The following is a 19,205-nucleotide window of genomic DNA, read 5'->3' on the forward strand; positions in this document are numbered from 1 at the left end:
TGGTAAGACTTGAACAAAATAGAGCCGCTGACAGGTCTTCTTTATGGTTGCATGAATGTGTTATTCCCAGAATCGATCCCCAAGGTGTTGACACCCAGGACTTTAAAGCTGCTCACCCTTAGTACTGCTGAGCCCTCGATGAGGACTGACGTGCATTCTCCTGACTTCCCCTTCCTGAAGTCCTCAGTCAGCTCCTTGGCCTTGCTGGCATTGAGTGCAAAGTTGTCATTCAACCAGCCGATCTGTCTCATTCCTTTACGTCTCCTCGTCACCATCTGAGGTTCAGCCAACAACAATAGTGCCGTCTGCGTAGCTTTATAGACGCCATCTGAGCCGTGCCTGGCTGCACAGTCATGAGTTTAGAGAGAGTAGAGCAGTGAGCTAAACACACACCCCTGAGGTGCACCGGTCTTGACTGGGAGTGAGGAGGTATTGTTACTGATCCACACTGATAGTGGTCTCCCGATGAGGAATTCCTGGATCCAGTCACAGGGGGAGGTACAGGAGCCCTGGTTTAGAAGCTTAGTGATTAATACGGAGATAATGATGGTATTGAACACGAGCCGGTAATTGATAAAGAGCAGACTGACATATACTTCACTGATGTCCGGCTGAACGAAGGCAAGGTGGAGAGCGGGTGAGATTGCTTCTGCTGTGGGGACAGGCAGACTGCAATGGGACCAGGTCTTCCTTCAGGCTGGAGTTAATTCTAACCATAACCAACCTCTCAATGGCAGAGGTGAGGGCTACCAGTCTATGGTCATTGAGACAGCTCACCCTGCTCTTCTTGGGCACGGGTACGATTGATGCCCTTTTAAACCTCAGACCGAAGCAGCAAGTGGTCGAAGTTGTCTTTGGACACAGCACCTGTCGGTTGGAGCAGCACACACAAGACGCTGGAGGAACTCAGCAGGCCGGGCAGCATCTATGGAAAAGAGTAGGGTCGGCGTTTCAGGCCGAGGGTTGAAATGTCGACTGTACTCCTTTCCATCGATGCTGCCCGGCCTGCTGAGTCCCTCCAGCATTTTGTGTGTGTTGCTTGGATTTCCAGCATCTGCAGATTTTCTCTTACCTGTTGGTTGGCACAGGTTTTCGGTTCCCTGCTAGGTACACCATTGGGGCCTGGCGGCCAGCGAGGGTTCACCCTTTTTAAGGATGTTCTGACATCAGCCTCCAGAAAAGCGATTACAGGGTCACCAGACGCTGTGGAGATTTGCACAGGTGTAATGTTATTCCCCGTCTCCAAATGCAAATTCCAGTTTCATGTTGTGTAGCAACAGCTGATATGAAAAAAGTAATGTTTAAGCAATGATAATATTAATCTTTCTTCCTTTAGTGGTCTGATAAAAGTTTGGATGGGATATGGGGGTATACGTTCGGAGCACGCTCATGAGTACAATACATGTGTCTGAAATTGAGGAAATCTGGGTCAGCTCCATGGCTGTCTGTAAGGAGTTTGTACGTTCTCCCTGTGACCGTGTGAGTTTCCTCCGGGTGCTCTGGTTCCCTCCTATAGTCCCGACACGGACCGTTTGGTAGGTTAATTGGCCATTGTGAATTGTCCTGTGGTTAGGCTAGGATTACATTGGAGGATTGTCGGGTGGCATGTCTGGAAGGGCTGGAAGAGCCTATTCTGTGCTGAATCTTAAATAAAAAAAGAAGCTTATGCTGACTGATGGCATGGGGGATGGTAAATAAGGGCATGGGTCCACCCAGTAAACAAGTGTGACGTGAAATTGTATTTGTGAGCACACTTGAGCCAAAAGGCTGGTCCTGGACTTATTTTCTGGCATAATTTACATATTACTATTTAATTATTTATGGTTTTATTACTATTTAATTATTTATTGTGCAACTGTAACGAAAACCAATTTCCCCCAGGATCAATAAAGTATGACTATGACTATGACTGTGATTAATAACAGCGTCCTCCTGGCCCTCTAAGACCCAGTAGATTTCAATCCCTGTAATGGGTTGTCTACAAATTGATTCCACAGCAAGTTCATTGGAGCAGTTTTGTACAACGTGGTATTAGAAGTCAAAATATTACTCATTTGTTTAGGTTAAATGAAATTTATTTATCACACATGCATTGGAACACATAGTGAACTGCATCATTTGTGCTAGCAACCAGTACAGCCCGAGGATGTAAGTGTCACCACACCTTCTGGCGCCAACATAGCATACTCACGATGTTCCGCAGAACAACACAGAGCCAACATACAGCAAGCAACAACAACGACAAACAAGTCCCTTTCCCACCCCCCACCCACACGCACAGTCAGGCCTCTGACCCCAGGACAGGTCACCTCCGGGGCTTTCGACCTCCACTCCTTGACCCGCAGACTTCCCTGCTATCCCCTATCGTTTCTAGTTTTCAGGCCTGACGCCTGAGGCTAAAACCTGGACTAATTCTGAATACGGATTGAGAGACGTGCAGGTCTACATTTGGTGTTCCAGTCCAAAGTACAGCCGAATATACAAGCATGTAGCCTGATCCAGGACCTTTGGCGGTGTCCCAACTGAAATGGCTGGTAAATGCCAAAGATCTCCTGGTGTGACTCCTCCAGTGGAATTTTCCCTTCTCTTTACATGGATAAATTTTCATTCACTAATGGCAGGTGATTCTCAATTTTTGTGTGACTTCTGCAAATCTTTAGAGTTCTTTTAACAACACAGAACATAGAAATCTACAGCACATTACAGGCCCTTCGGCCCACAATGTTGTGCCGACCATGTAACCCACTCTCAAAGCTGCCGAGAATTTCCCTACCGCATAGCCCTCGATTTTTCTAGGCTGCATGTACCTATCTAAGAGTCTCTTAAAAGACCCTTTTGTATCCACCTCCACCACCTTCACTGGCAGTGCATTCCATGCACCCACCACACTCTGTGTGAAAAACTTCCCTCTGACATCCCCCTTGTACCTACTTCAACGCACCTTAAAACTATGCCCCCTCATGTTAGCCATTTTCAATTACATTTGTTTTAGTGTATGTCATTTATTGTGATTTTAAAGATACATCAAAAGGCTTTTGCCACTTCTGACAATGCTGACTATATTTATTTTATTGCGTATTCTGAAGACTCTCTATCTAGCAAAATACTGGTTGTTTAGGGTGTACAGTGTGAATCGCTGAATTATTGGGGTATCTCTCCAGTTCTGCACAAATCCATTACGAGTGACGAAGATTAGCTAACCAATGTAGATCTTCTGATATAAGGGATACCTTCTGCAGATATCTTGCAATGCTGGGGTTACAAACATGGACAACAGAGGTGTAAATAATTTCCTTCTGTCACCTTCCTCGAAGGGAAAGAGAAGTTGCATTATTGGAATAGCCAAAGACTAGTGGACGTGGTGAGGGAACAAGATTCAGCCAGTGCTGGAAATATGGAACCATACAAAAAGCACTAGAGGAGCTCAGGGGGTCAGGCAGCATCCGTGAAGGGAGATGAGCAGTCGATATTAATTGTTGAAATCCTTCATCTGAATCAAGTAAAGTGTCTCAACCAATGTTCCCTCTAATTTGTAATGACCAGTGTGTGCAAAAAATCTTGTGCTGTGCAATTTTTTTGCCCTGTGACAACAACAAGTGTGCACTGAGTTTTATATATAGAGGTATTCATTTTAACAGCCAGCAAAACACTGCAATAAGAACTTTGACCTCCTCTGGGTTTGATCGTTTTCGCTTGCGTTCATCTATCTGCACTCATAAACTGTATGTAGCAGGCCTGTAGTGGGTAATGAAGAATTTTCTTGCTGAACCTTTTGCAAACCATCCATATATGATTTGCTTGCTAAATTATGCTTTCAAAAGTCAAGTTTCAAAACATCACTCCACTTTTTCCCTCTTGCAAATTCTTCGGCAACTTCTGCAATGTGTCAATACGCGCAGGTAACACCAGTTTCGGTATTGTACATAAATATTTCTCGTAGCTGAATGCTCCTGACCTCATGAGCATTCGTACTGTGTTTTGTACCTTGGCCCTAGAAGTACGATGTTTCATTTAGCTGTATAGATGTGTATGGTTGAATAACAATCAACTTGAACTTAGAAGCTTTATTAACATGTTGACTTCTAATTCTCCTCTCTGTGTAGCGATGTTACCATTGATCAGTATTATGATCTCACCCAGCTGAAGAGGAGCCAACTTCGTCCCACTGATCAGCTGTAAGTATCACAAATGTTCTCTACAAAATGCTGTTCCATTGAATATAAAATAGTTGTCTACGAAACATGCAGGGGGGAATTTCTGCTAAGGTCCAGAACAACTTTATCTAGTTGCATGGGTCAATGTGTATGCTCCATTTGTGTGTATTTTAAATGTAGAAAATGTTTGTTGCATATTTGAAGAGATTATACTAGTTTGGTGTGAGGTCATAAGATGCCCACACTGTATATAGATGCACCAAATGTATTTATCATTGTGCTTAGTGGACTGAGAAATGCCAGGCCTTGCATGTGCATTTCTATACAACCAGCTTGATAGGATTTGTACCTGTGTTCCCAGGACTTGTACCTCTTTTCTCCGTCATAGGTGAATAGGGAGATCAGGAGAGAGTGGTGAGGAGAAAATCACCTTGGAGTGGATGAGAAGATGGGGTGTAGGTGATCACAGGTCTGGATACAATCAGTGGAAAAGACGTGGGGGATGAGCTGAAGATCAGACTGGGCTGGAGTGGACATGATTTGAGTACAAGACAACTCTGAGGGTTGGATGGAGTGGGGAAGGGATAAGGAAATTAGAAGAACGACGAGGGATCGCATGGTAGCATAGTATTTAGTGTAACACGGTGTTTCCCAACCTTTTTTAGTGCAATACCCTCCTAAAGTGCTTCCCTACTTGCCAACGCCCCCCTAAAGCACCTTCATACTTGCCAAAACCACTCTTACGCATAGTATACTTCCTGGCGCTCCCATAATGTAAAAACATGGCTACTATATGCTAACATTATTCTGCTTTAAATTTTTATTTGTCTTTAAAACTAGTTTAAAACATATCTACAGCAGCTTCAATATCAGTGTGATCCTTGAGCTGGATGGTTTTTAGCAAGAGATGAAACATCTGGTTCAAGTTGTGACAGCATAAGCCTTAATTCCCCATGCATTACAATGCCCAGGCGGTTTCAGTTTTTTTGTGAGTATGTGGTTCGCTGCACTGAAGCCTCTTCCAACAAGGTAGGAAGATGGAAGTGCAATGAAGAACAGTTTGGCTCTTCTCCAAAGACCAGGAAACTTCATATGACAGTGTAGCCACATACCATAAAAGCCAACATTTTTGAAAAGCATCTTTATTTCTTCGTCATTCTGAATTTCAATAACTGCTTCTTGCAAGCTCTCTTCTTGTTCTTCCATCTTATAAAGAATAGGGTTTAAATACCCAGTCCAGAATTACGAGATTGTTCAAATCCTTGAATCGATTCTGAAAATCCTTCTTCAGTGACTGCCGGTGTAAGCAGTGCTCTTGCAAATCACCACCTATGAAAGACATTGCCATACTTTCCATGCAGGGAAACTGTGAGAACATTCTTCTCCTAATGTTTTGGTTATATATTTCCCATTTTCCAATAAAAGTGGACATTGCACTTTTTGCCTGAATTAAGTTGAAATTCTCATCCTGCAGTTTCATATTTAGAATATTCATTTTGCCATACAGATGGGCGAGGTATGCCACATCTCCATATGAAAGTTCAATCTTGTTTCCCAAGTTCTCGTTGACTTTGAGCAAAAATTCAACTGCAGTGTCAAAAAGATCGAAGAAGTGTTTTAAACAACTGCCTTATGACAGCCAATGCACTTCAATGTGAAGAAACTTCATCATTAGCTTGGCAAATCTGGCGAAATATTCTACTATTTAATGGATGAGCTCTAATTTTGTTGATAGCAGATATTACAAGAGTCATGCTTGAAAAAAGTCACTGGCTGAGGTTTTTGTCTACAAGATGTTGATGAATTACACAATGGATTGCAAACAGACTTGGAATTTCTTTTATCACTAATGCCACCGCATGGCAACCTGTCGTATATGGTGCTCCGTCAGTTGCACAAGAAATCATGTTCCTGATCAAAATACTTTTATCCTCAATATACATTTTGAGCTCGTCGTAGATTGATTCTCCACTGATAGTTGTTTTTAACTTTTTACAAAGGAGAATCTGTTCATAAACTTTTCCATTTTTGATAAAGCATACATACATTAACAATGCCTCATTGTCTCACACAGTTGACTCACCCAATTGTACCCTATATTCTGTTTTTTGTGTATCTGTGCTACTCAATATCTTAACTCATTTCATCAATACTATGAGCTACAGAGTTATTACTCAGAGGACTTCTGATACAGCAGCCATTATTAATCTTTCGCCAATTGTATGAGATTTTCCACACTTGGCTATCATTTTGGAAATATAAGAAGCAACGAGACCACTATCAAGGTCATTTTTAGCTTTCTTGGCAAATGACGTGAGTGTGCAACACTTGACAAATCTTTCTTTCATCTTCTGGAACAGAGTAATACCATAAAGTAGCCTTTTCAGGGTGACTTTTATGGAAATGTTCCTGCAATCTTGATGGCTTCATGACTTCGTTAGACAGTACAGTATTACAAATAAGACACATGGGGCATTGCTGATCTGACAGGAATGGAATAAAACCATACTCCAGGTACGTAACATTGTACTGACACACTTTCTGTAGTTCCCCTTTCTTAGCAGGATTAGAATTCAAGGCTTCACTACCTTCAGACTCATAGAGATTGCACTGTACATATTTATCTATCATTAACGGCGAAATTAAAATAAAACATTAACACAAACTGGGAATGCCTATCGGATGTTAATGATGACGGCGAGTTGACAGGGATGGAACAATGGTAGCGGCACGTAATGAAATGGTGAGGGGAAGGTGACGATCACAGCAACAAAAATTACGTTGACAAGGATTCAGATTGGAATCTGAACGTTAGTCGGGATAGAGCCGGTGTTCAGCAAACTGCCTTTATACTATCCCAGTTAGCACGACTAACCAATCACATGAAGTCTCACAATCCTCCAAAGATGGTTCTTACCGCACATATGAAGCCAAGGTCACTTTGAACACCTCAAGAGGAATCCCCAGCGTCAGCAGATTCACTCATTGGGTCTATTTCACCATTTGGTTATGGCCAGCACTATATCCTTGCGCGACCTTTTTTCCGTAGATCTGTAGGGAAAGTTGAGAGAGTGCACCTCACTGACCAACTGTTAAATTGCATGAGCTCATTCCGTGCTGCGAGTGAAGGGGAACTGTTGGGGCACTCTGGTTGCTAATTTATGCATCCCCAATAATGTCTGTCTGGTTGAAAAGGCCTGATGAGATTGCTGAGTTTCAGACGCGTCGTGACAACGAGTTCTCACCGCCTGCAGAGCTGTGGTTCTTCCTGTGTTCCAGTGCCTCATCCTTTTTTTGGAAGTGCCTGCTCTACTAATGGTCAGCCAGGTCTCGCGCCTCAAGTTAGGGTGCAGCATACCGTCCGCCCCAAGAATCTTGAATGCCCCCCCAACAACTTCTCTTTCCCTTAATGCCCCCCTTAGGACATGTAACCGCCCCTGTTGGAAATTGCTGGCGTAACACTATTACAGATTCAGTTCTGCTACGTCTGTAAGAAGTTTGTGTGTTCTCCCCGTGATCGTGTAGCTTTCCTCTAGCTGCTCCCATTTCCTTCCATTGTCCAAAGATGTACGGTACTGCGCAAAAGTCTTAGGTAGATATATGAAGCTAGGGGGCCCAAAACTGTATTTATCAATGTGTAGCAGAGAGCAAGTTTGTAAATCTGGTCGGAGCAAAGGATGTTGGGGATGGCAAGGGAGGACAGGTGGCAGAGGAGCACCAGGGGCAGGAGGTGGTGTGGGTGCAGACACACCAGCCCTGAGACACCAGACAAGGTCATTTGATTCTAAACAGTTTGTTTATTGATCATTACAGAATGTCTCTCTAAAGGTTCCCGCTCCCTCCTCTCTCCCTTACCCCTTTTCCCAACCATGATTCCCCTCTCCCTGCCCCCTTCTCACTCTCAGTCCACAACAGAGACCCATATCAGAATCACTGACATACATCATGAAAATTGTTTTTTCTTTGCAGTAGCAGTACAGTGCAATACATAAAATTACTATAGTACTGTGCAAAGGTCTTAAGCACCCTCACTATATACTGTATATGCAGACATCCCACCTCTCCTGGAAGTTCCGGGAGTCTCCTGCATATTGATAGTGGCTCCCTGACGCCTGCAAATTATATACAATATCCCGGAAATCGATTTTTTGAGAGCGAGGGAGAGAGAGAGAGGGAGAGTGAGCGCCATGGCAGAGTGTTCCAAAAAAAAGAAAATATAAAACGTATGTCACCCCAGACTAAAAAGTGTACCCTTGCCTAATAGGCGTCAAAAATAATGGCAGTGTTGCTCGCTGCACTGTTTGCAACAGTGACTTTTCTATTGTCCATGGTGGGTTAAGACTGTAAAAAACATGTTGAGGTGAGTTTAACAGGTGTCATTCGTTTATTAGCATAGCTAACATTATTTAAACTAGCTGGCTAGCTGCTAAGGAGCTATTCTATTGCAGAAAATCCACCTCTCCCGGAAGTTCTGGGAGTCTCCCGCAAATTGATGGAGCTACCTTCCTGAAATGAGTTTTTGCAGGTTGGGATGTCTCTATATGTGCCTAGGAATTTTGCCCAGAACAGCATAGGTTCAAGAACAAGGAATGACCTGCTGGTCAGTGGTCAGTTTAAGCCATGGACCAGATTTGAAAGTTTGACTATAGGCTGAATTGAGGTGGCAAGGCCTGGGCCTGAGAGTGCTTCAAAGCAGCAGGGCCCAGGTTGAGGAGCAAGCAATGACCCCAAGGTTTGGCTGATTTAAGCGCCGGGCCAGATTGAAAAGGTCAGGGTGTCTGGACTGGAGGAGAGGGATGGGCTGGTGTTTAGCTCACTGCTCCACAAGGCTTACTCGTCTCTGTGCTGAACAGGGCCTATGGCTGTAGTGATGGCTGGCTTCGTGGCTGTGGACTCACTTTCATGGACTTCAGTTCTGAATATTATTTGCATACATTCGTCATTTGGAAATTAGTTTCCTTCTGCACATTAGGAGTTTGATGTTTTTTTAAAAATAGGTTCTACTGGATTCTTTTGTTTTGTGGCTGTCTGTAAGCAGATGAATCTCAAGGTTGTATATAGTATGCATACATTAATAATCAATGTACTTGAACTTTGAACTTTAGCAGGTTAATTGGTCACATGGGTGTAATTGGGCAACGTGGGCTTGTTGGACCGGAAGGGCCTGTTACTGAGATGTACCTCTAAAAGTAAACTTGAGTCCCTGAGAAGGGGTTGGGGTTATCAGTAAAGGGAAGGCAGACAGAAAATCGGAGTGTGTTGATGGAGAGAAAACAGAGCTTGTGAACTGTAGAATGGAGTCCGATCCACCTGACGGACAAGCTCAGCCAGCAAATCAGCTGCAACTCTGGAGAAAGAACAAGAGATATCGGCAGACTTAAAGAGAATTCAGGGCCCTATCTTCAACATCTTGGACAAATATCTGTGTTATGTTTTGTAACTTCAAAACAGCAAACTACTTCAAGGGAAGACACGGGAGATAGAAATGGGAATCTAAATTTGTGTTTTACTTCAATCCAACCGCGCACGTATCACGAGGCAGCGTGCTGATGGACGCAATTCAGGTATTTATGCAATAACCTGTAATGAATTATTAAAAAAAAACGAATGCTTACTCAAAGAATATATCTGCAATATTACTCAAATACTACTGAAATAATTCAAATACACCTATCTGCATTTTTCCACACTTTAAATGAAAGAAACAACTCCATTTAAAAATGTTAAAATATTGATTGCTCCATCTGAATAAAGGTACATACTGCCAGTCTCTCCTCGTGGCTTGCTGGGGCTTGGAGCTATCTTGAAAACAAGAACATAAACAGATGTTAAGCTTCTCTTCCATACTCCCAGAGAAAATATTGGCATAATTTTAGAAGGTGCAACAGCCCTAGGTCTTTTAGAACTGGCAAACAAAATGCAGAAATGTGTCAATTTGCCAGCCTGTATCGACTCATTTACTGAAACAATCCTGCTTTTCCTTTGATTTTTCTTCTGTGCAGTGGCAAAATAAGCGAGAATTTGTTTGGATAAAAAGCTATGTGAAATATTTTTTGTGTTTGTTTTATTGGTAATCATTGCAGTTAGTGAATGTTAATTATGTAGCCCTAAATAGGTGTTGTAGTGAAACACACAGACAAATTGGTAGTTTGTCTCAGTGTTTTATTTAAGAGTAAGTGCGAGTGGGAGCACCAGATGGGGTGGGTGGAAGGTGCAAAATGACATGATCGCCTGCAGTTATATTGATTTTAGAGCGTAATTATGAAATACCTTTCGCCTGCAGAAGAATGACAGTTCAATTTTAAAGCATTGATCTGCCCAGACTCCTTGTGCTTGGCATAAAAATAAAATTAATTAAGATGTGGAAGTCGACGTCCTTAGAGCCTGGGCAGTGCATGCAGAAATTTAGGTACTGTTGTAACTGTATTGCAATTTATTAACAGCAAGGTCCCACAACAATTGCCAGATTTTACCGATCTTGGTTGTGGTACAAATATTTTCCATGGTGGTCCAAGATGGTGCCAGCAATCAACGTGAGTAACAGCAATGTCCCGCAGACAGTTCATGAAACAACCGTTTCTTCTTCTTCATTTCAGTACACTTTTACTACTGATCTGTGTGTGATTGGAGCCTGTAATTTACATTTTGGTAATGTGTTTTTGGGCTGACTGAGTGATCTGCCACTTCTGCTGTCTCCAGAGGAATTCGGTATGGTTGAGAGTGAGGTTGGCAATGTAGTATGTGGCCTAATGGCAGAGCATGAACCCACAAACAGTTCCAATTCTCAACCAACTCGCCGATTAAAGCGTTGCGGGCAGACGAATCTCAGAGTTGTATACTGCATACATGCTTTGATAATAAAGCACCACACACAAAATGCTGGAGGAACTCAACAGGCCAGGCAGTGTCTATGGAAATGAATAAACAGCCGACGTTTCGGGACGAGTCCCTTCGTCAGGACTGGAAAGGCGGAGGAGAAGTTCCTCTTGTGGTTTGAAGTCTCCTCTTCCTTTCCAGTCCTGATGAAGGGTCTTGGCCCAAAACGTTGACTGTTTTCTTTTTTCCGTAAATGCTGCCTGGCCTGCTGAGTTCCTCCAGTATTTTGTGTGGGTTGCTTTGGATTTCCAGCATCTTCAGATTTTCTTTTGTCTTTGACAGCAAACGTACTTTGATTCTTTGAACCTTTTGAGTATGGGCCTGAACACAGATGACCACCACTGAACAATTGCGTATTTCACCGAAGATCTTACCACTCTCCACAGTCTGACTAGTCCTGCTGATCTAACCTCAACCTCATACCTGATAGTCTGACAAAAACCCATTTTAAAAAGTTGAACTTTGTCATGAAAAAGAAAGTCATACCAAGTGTACAGCAGCAGCAGTGGTACTAGAAAGATATATTTTGCTTGTAACCAGCTCAATATGGCCTCTTCTCGGTGCAGGATTACTTCTGTATGTTATATATTTCGCTGGTTTTATTTTCACTTCCAGGAAAATCAAAGAATCAAACCACATGTAGCATTATATTCAAACTAGAATGGATATGGACCACAGACATAAAGCACTTTCATTTTAGGTCTGCTGGACCATATCTATTCTAAGCTTAATATAATGCTACATGTAGTTTGACCCTTTGCTGCCTTGTAGAAGTGAACAATAAAGCCAGTGAACATTTCACATGTCTTTAATTTTAAGAGCCACTTTCCACCAAGAAGAGGCATATTGAGCTGGTTACAGGCAAAGTACAGTGAATTCTGGTTAATTGGGCCAGTAATTAATTGGGACAGCCTCTTATTTGGGACAACTCTTTAAACAACAAAACCTACTCAAGAAAATAGCACTGTTTCCCTTCGATTATTTGGGACACTATATCACTTAATTGGGACTGGAGACTGTTACTGATGCAATAGCATTAACTTGCGTGGCCATTACACACTGCACTGCACTTCTCATAAAGTTAAGTAGCATCAGTTTTGTGTGTGTTCGAAAAGCAGTGATTTTTGTCACTGAATGTTGCCAGGAATAAGCAGTAAGACAATTCAGAACTGTTTAGCTCACTGAGGTTTCAAGCACACGGCTTTGGAGGTGCCAGAATTGGCCTGGAGTGAAAATCAAACGATTTCACTACTTTAAAAGGTTAGGAGCTCTGAAGAATTTGAAGGTATCAATGATCATCTGAATGTTACAATGAAAATGAAGATTTGGGGGATGGAATCATTGATAGCATTGTATGAGAGCTGTCCATTATCTTCACTAGGTGTCTGCACTGATATTGTTCATTTATAGTCTACAGAACAAATGCGGATGATTTCTGTCATCGATCAGTATTAGGATCTAATACACAATTTTATGGTACTATAGGAGTATTGCTAGTGTTCTAATTTGTTCTATATTTCATTTAAATAAATAATTTGTACTTGGTTGAATGGTAGTTTGACTTCTTTTTATATGTTTTTAACTATTTCCATGAAACTTCAACTAATTGGGGCAGCCACTTAATTGGGCCAAAATATACTGGTCTTGATGTGTCCCAATTAACCGGAATCCTTTGTATATGTTTTTACTTTCAGTGGTCTTGTATGGTTTGTATGACTTTGTTTTTAATGGCAAAGTTTAACTTTCAAGATGGATCTTTTGTCAGGATATCGGGTACGAGGCTGGGATCAGATTAAAGAGAGTAGTGAGATTCAGTGTGGAGCATCTGTATCCAAGCCCATAACTGCACCACCGTCAAAATCTCTAATGACAGGAGATCATTGTGGAACCTAGCTGTGTATAAATTGCTAATACAGTTCCTACAGTATTGACATTTTTGCATTCGCTGTCAGGCCTCTAAGGATGCCGAATTCCACATCTTAATTAGCCTTCTTTGTTTGCCGAGCAAGAAGACTGGGTCAATCAGTGCTTTTATACTGAACTGTCATTCTTTTCTTGCTCTCCTGACCATTAAATTGTATTTCAATATTTTTCTCTTCCAGGCTTCCAGCTGCAGGGGAGTTTGCAATGGAGTAAGTAGATTGTGCTGTTCTCGTCTTCCGTAGCCTCTGAGAATTACCGAGTTGTTTAAATGATGTAGGTAACATAGCAACTGGCAGCACACTCAGAAAACCATAGGAGCAGAAGTAGGCTGTTCGGAAATGATGTGCTTTCTTAGAAGGAAGAACCACCTGTACTCAAGTGGCCATTTTATTATGCGCAGGACTAGAACCCTGTGTGGTGTTCTGCTGCTGTAGCCCATCCACTTCAAGGTTCAACATATTGTGCATTCAGAGATGTTCTTCTGCACACCACTGTTGTCAGCTTGAACCAGTCTGGCCATTCTCCTCTGACCTCTCTCAATAACGAGGCATTTTCGCCCAGAGAACTGTCACTTGCTGGAATTTTTTTTGTTTTTTCACAACATTCTCCATTAATTCTAGTGACTGTTGTGTGTTAAAATCCCAGACAGAGATTCTGAGATACTCAAACCACCCTGTCTGGCACCAACAATCATGCAATGGTCAAAGTCACTTAGATAACATTTCTTTCCCCATTTTGATGTTTGGTCCGAACAACAACTGAACCTCTTGACTATGCCTGCATGCTTTTATGCATTGAGTTGCTGCTACATGATTGGCTGAATAGATATTTGTATTAACGAGCAGGTGTACCTAATAATGTGGCCAGTGAGTGCAGTGAGGATGTTTGATCCTTTGCACCAATGTGGTCTCTTTGTAAGGCTGGTCAATTTGTTCCACTTTCCTGGGAATATTTGCGATGAGCTAACCCCAAGGATTTTTGGTCCTCTAAGAGCTTTTCTGGCATACTGTTTATAGAGATCAGATCATTATCTCATCTCTATAAATGAATAAATTATGAAGTGCATTGAAGTAGAACAATAACAATGTGGGATAAAGTGTAAAACCTACAGAGAAAGTGCAGTGTAGATGAACAATAGAGTGTAAGATCATAATGAGGTAGATTGTGAGTTGAAGAGTCCATTTCATCATACAAGAGTCCGATAACAGTGGGATAGAAGCTGTTTGTGAGCCCAGAGAACAGCTGGAGTTTGGAGTTCTCCCATCTACTATCATCAACCTCATGGTGGCCTTACCCCACACTGCTCATTTCTACTTTCTACACAAGATCCACAAACCTGACTATCTAGGTAAGCCCATTGTTTCTGCCTGCTTCAGCCCCTCTGAACTCGTGTCCGCATACCTCGACTCCATTTTGTCCCCCTTGCTTCGGTCCATTCCCACCTACCTCCATGACACTTCACGTGCTTTCTATTTTTTTTCAGTCACTTTAAGTTCCCAGGCTTTGATTGCCTCATTTTCACTATAGATATCCAGTCCCGATACAATTCTATCCACCAGGAAGGCCTTAAAGCTCTCTGCTTCTTTCTAGACAACAGACCTACCCAGTTGCTATCCATCGTCACCCTCCTCCATCTGGTGTGGAGCTGGTCCTTGCCCTCAGAATATGCTTATGACATGCTGATGCTTTACCGAAGCGGGGGTAAGTGTAGACAGAGTCCATACAGGGAAGATTGCTAGGTTGCTTTCCATGCTGTGCTGAGCTATGTTCATGACTCGGCAGTTTCTTGCGGTCACGTACACAGCAGTTGCCATGCCAAGCCATTATGCACCTAGCTAAAATGCATAATTAAAAACTGGTAAGGGTCGATGAGGACATCCCAATTTTTTTTTTAGCCTATTTGGGGAAGTAGATTTAGTGTCTACATGCAGCTTGGGGTTGAGGGCATCTTACAGCCTGCATTGTATAGTGTAGTAGAACAGTTCAATGATTGTTTAATCATCTCTTTTTTAAAAATATATCCAAAACTGAGTTATGAAATTAAAAAATACTACATGTGTACCAGCAGTTTAGACTATATCTAGACAAGACAAGATTCTTTTGGATGGCAACTTCATCAAGTCCTATGTCATCTTCTTCCTCTTTCAGAAATGAATTAACCTCTGCAATTTCAGCTTTTATTTGAAAGTCAGTTCAGATTTCCTGTACATTTTCTTTTCATTTCTTCATAGGATGTATTGTATCTTTATGTTTTCAGTCAGAAGCAGATACGGCTGCCATTTCCTGCTGAACATCCCTTCCATTCCCACGTTTCCAAGTTCACAGTGTTCCCAAACTTCACCTCACCAGATGACCCGTACACCGGTGTACGAGCTGGACATCTGCAGCCCATTAATCCTGATATACCTGCGAAAAATTATGATGTGATTGTAACTCAGAAAACTAAAGGTAACAAATATGTATTAATATTCATTAAAGTAGTTCACAATCAGGGTTATTGTCACTGACATATATTGTGAAATTCATTGTTTTATGGTAGTAGTGCAGTGTAAGGCATACACTCAGTAACCACTTTATGAGGTGTGTCTTGTACCTAATAAAGTGGCCACTGAGTTTATGTTTGTGGTCTTCTGCTGCTGTAGCCCATCCACTTCAAGGTTCAACATGTTGTGTGTTCAGAGATGCTCTTCTGCACACCACTCATGGTTATTTGAGTTACTGTCACCTTCCTGTCAACTTGAAACAGTCTGGGCATTCTCCTCTGACCTCTCTCATTAACAAGGCATTTTCACCCACAGATCTGTTGCTCACTGGATTATTTTTGTTTCTCGCACCATCCTCTATGAACTCTAGAGGCTGTTGTGCATGAACGTCCCAGGAGATCAGCAGTTATAGTCAAGCCACCCCATCTGGCACCAACAATCATTCCATGGTAAAACTCACTTAGATCACATTTCTTCCCCACTCTGATATTTGGTCTGAACAACAACTGAACCTCTTGACTATGCCTACGTGCTTTTATGCATTGAGTTGCTACCATATGATTGGCCGATTAGATAGTTGCATAATGAGCAGATGTACCTAATAAAGTGGCCACTGAGTGTATAAAGTATTATAAATTTAAAAAAAATAAATTGTGCAAAAAAAAAAGGAATAACATGGACTATTCAGAAATCCTATGGTGGAGAGGAAAGTATGTAGGTGATGGACAGAGGGAGGAATGGAGCAAAACTGGGTAATGGGTTGGGCTATTTCTCCTGTTCTCCTCCACCAATTGGTTCAACATGTCCATCATCCCTTCCCCACCTGGTTCCACTTATCAAAATCAAGTTTATTATCACTGACATATATCATGAAATTTGTTGCCTTGTTGCAGCAGTACAATGCATTGCATTAAAATATTACTGTAAGTTACAATAAATAAATATTGTGAAATATGAATAACGAGATTGTGTTCATGGGTTCAAGGGCTGTTTAGAAATCTGATGGCGAAGGGGAAAAAGCTGTTCCTAAGTCATGGAGGGTGCATCTTCTGTACTTCCTCCCCAATGCGGGTAATGAGAAGAGGGCATGTCCTGGATGGTGAGGGTTCTGAGTAATGGATGCCACCTACTTGAGGCGCCTCTTGAAAATAAACTTAATGGTGGCAAGGGTTGTGCCATGATGGTGCTGGTTGAGTCTATAACCTTCTGTAGCCTCTTGCGATCCTGAATATTGCAGCCTCCATATCAGGCTATGATGCAAATAGTCAGAATAGTCCCTACTGTAGAAATGTGTTTGTCTTTGATGACATAAAAAAATTCTTCAATTGCCTAATGAAGTCAAGCTGCTGGCATTTATGGAACATGCTAAAGTTTTCTCCACAGTATTGTAATAATTTTGTGTATTGCTGCCGCAAAAAAAAAACATGACATATGTGAGTGATGACAAACATGATTCCGATATTGGTCTCTGTGGTGGACTGAGAGTGGGAAGGGGGCAGGGAGAGGGGAATCATGGTTGGCAAAAGGGGAAGGGAGAGGGGAGGAGGTGGGAAGCACTAGAGAGACATTCTGTAATGATCAATAAACCAGTTGTTTGGCACCAAATGACTTTGTTTGGTGTCTCAGGGCTGGGTGTGTCTGCACCACACTACCTCCCACATCCAGTATTCCTTCTGTCCACCTGTCCCACACCCCTCCCGCAATGCTCCACCCTCACCATTCCCAACATCATTTGCTCCACCAGATTTACAATCTTGCTCTCTGCTCCACGTTGACAAACACAGTACTGTGCAAATTCCATTTAGATCTAATATAGTGCAATCCTTCCTTTCATTAATCTGTGGCAAAGTCCCAAATTATTAGGGAAAGACATTCAAAAGAAATGAAAACGCTGTAGACGTGGAAGGAAATAGAAAGTATGTTAACACTTGGCGTGTGAATAGTGAAACAGTCAACGGCTCAGGCCTGGGACCCTTCGTTAGAATGTGAAACAAGAGAAAAATAACTTTGTTTTCAGTAGGATAGAAGATGAGGGAGGGAAGGATAGAATCAAAGGAATACCTCTGATAGGGTGAGGCCAAATGAAATAACAGGAGGCAGTTACCAGAACTTGTTTCTTTGTGTATGTGTTGTAAACTCAGAATATGTGGGGAGATGCACAGCAAGCAGACTCTAAATAAAAACTGAGCCAATATGATTGCAGGTAGAAAACAGCTAGGTTCTGACGTAGACAGAAAAAGTGATTCAGTCCTTTGCCATTTCTCCAACATTTCCAATATGCTATAAAAATATGTGCCCCTTAGGAACACACCTAAAAATAAGAGTCATTAGTCCAATGTTTTCTTTTTTTTAGTAAGATAAGGCAGTAGAACAGTTTGACTATGATTATATATCAATCGTTTTACAGCAGCAGAAAATCCACTATTGAAATCTTAAATTTAAAACATTGCTGTGTGTTCAACAAATTGGATTGTATCTCGAAGAGAGAGAGGACAATTCTTTTGGAGGGCTGCTTCATCAAATCTTACAACTGTAAAAGAATTTCAAATATTTTGGCCTATGTGTTGTACAGAGTATTTTATTCAGTGATACTCAATGCCAACATTACATAAATGCTGGAGGAGCTCAGCAGGTCAGGCAGCACCTGTCAGCCAGAAACGTTGACTCTTTATTCCTTTCCATAAATGCTGCCTGACCTTCCGAGTTCCTCTAGCATTTTGTGTGTGTACTCAGTATTTCCTGCATCTGCAGAATCTCTTATGTTTACTTAATGCCAAATACACATTTAATATGAAATCATGGTTTTTAAATCACTGGTACTGATTATGAGCATGCCTTTGGAGCAGGAGACACGATCTGTTTTCCACTGATCACTGATCATCCTGAAAAGATAAATGCCAATATACTTGAAATTCTTCTACAGATGTTTAAATAAACTACGTTTGTAATATAATATGTGTGCAGTTTTGGTCTCCAAATTTGAGGAAGGACATTCTTGCTATTGAAGGAGTGCAGCGTAGGTTCACAAGGTTAATTCCCTGGATGGTGGGACTGTCATATGTTGAAAGATTGGAGCGACTGGGCTTGTATACACTGGAATTTAGAAGGGTGAGAGGGGATCTGATTGAAACATACAAGATTATTAAGGGATTGGACACGCTGGAGGCAGGAAGCATGTTCCCGCTGATGGGTGAATCCAGAACCAGAGGCCACAGTTTAAGAATAAGGATGGGGGTGGGGGGGGGGGGGGGTAGGCCGTTTAGAATGGAGTTGAGGAAAAATTTTTTCACCCATAGAGTGGTGGATATGTGGAATGCTCTGCCCCAGAAGGCAGTGGAGGCCAAGTCTCTGGATGTTTTCAAGAAAGAGATGGATAGAGCTCTTAAAGATAGCAGAATCAAAGGTTATGGGGATAAGGCAGGAACTGGATACTGATTGTGGATGATCAGCCATGATCATAGTGAATGGCGGTGCTGGCTCAAAGGGCCAAATGGCCTACTCCTGCATCTATTGTCTATAGTCTATAATAAAACCTAGAGATTGATTAATAGCAACAAGATGAGAGCCATTTTTGAAATGATATATTTGAGAAAGAAAATTCTGTTGACAAGTAATTAAGAAGGATCGTACAGAGAAATGTGTCAGTAACCACAGTGTATCCTAATGCAGCAACATAATGGAGTTACTATCAGCTGATCCTAGGGTATATGAATTGGAGACACTTAAGATGTGTGCACTTTCAATTATTTCTCTCACTTTTCTATGCAAT

The 19,205-nt window shown here is 41.9% G+C and overlaps 1 protein-coding gene across 1 annotated transcript in view; it reads left to right on the forward strand.

Annotated features, from left to right (window-relative positions):
- LOC140212310 (sperm-associated microtubule inner protein 4) overlaps nt 1-19,205 on the forward strand; it is a 56,126-nt gene that overhangs the window by 16,785 nt on the left and 20,136 nt on the right. Inside the window, exons 3-5 of the mRNA XM_072283013.1 lie at nt 4,104-4,175; nt 13,133-13,162; nt 15,211-15,401. Coding sequence (XP_072139114.1) covers nt 4,104-4,175; nt 13,133-13,162; nt 15,211-15,401 — 293 coding nt within the window. The remainder of the gene's footprint in view (nt 1-4,103; nt 4,176-13,132; nt 13,163-15,210; nt 15,402-19,205) is intronic.

This window comes from Mobula birostris, chromosome 19 (assembly GCF_030028105.1).
Source record: "Mobula birostris isolate sMobBir1 chromosome 19, sMobBir1.hap1, whole genome shotgun sequence".
Classification (NCBI taxonomy): Eukaryota; Metazoa; Chordata; class Chondrichthyes; order Myliobatiformes; family Myliobatidae; genus Mobula; species Mobula birostris.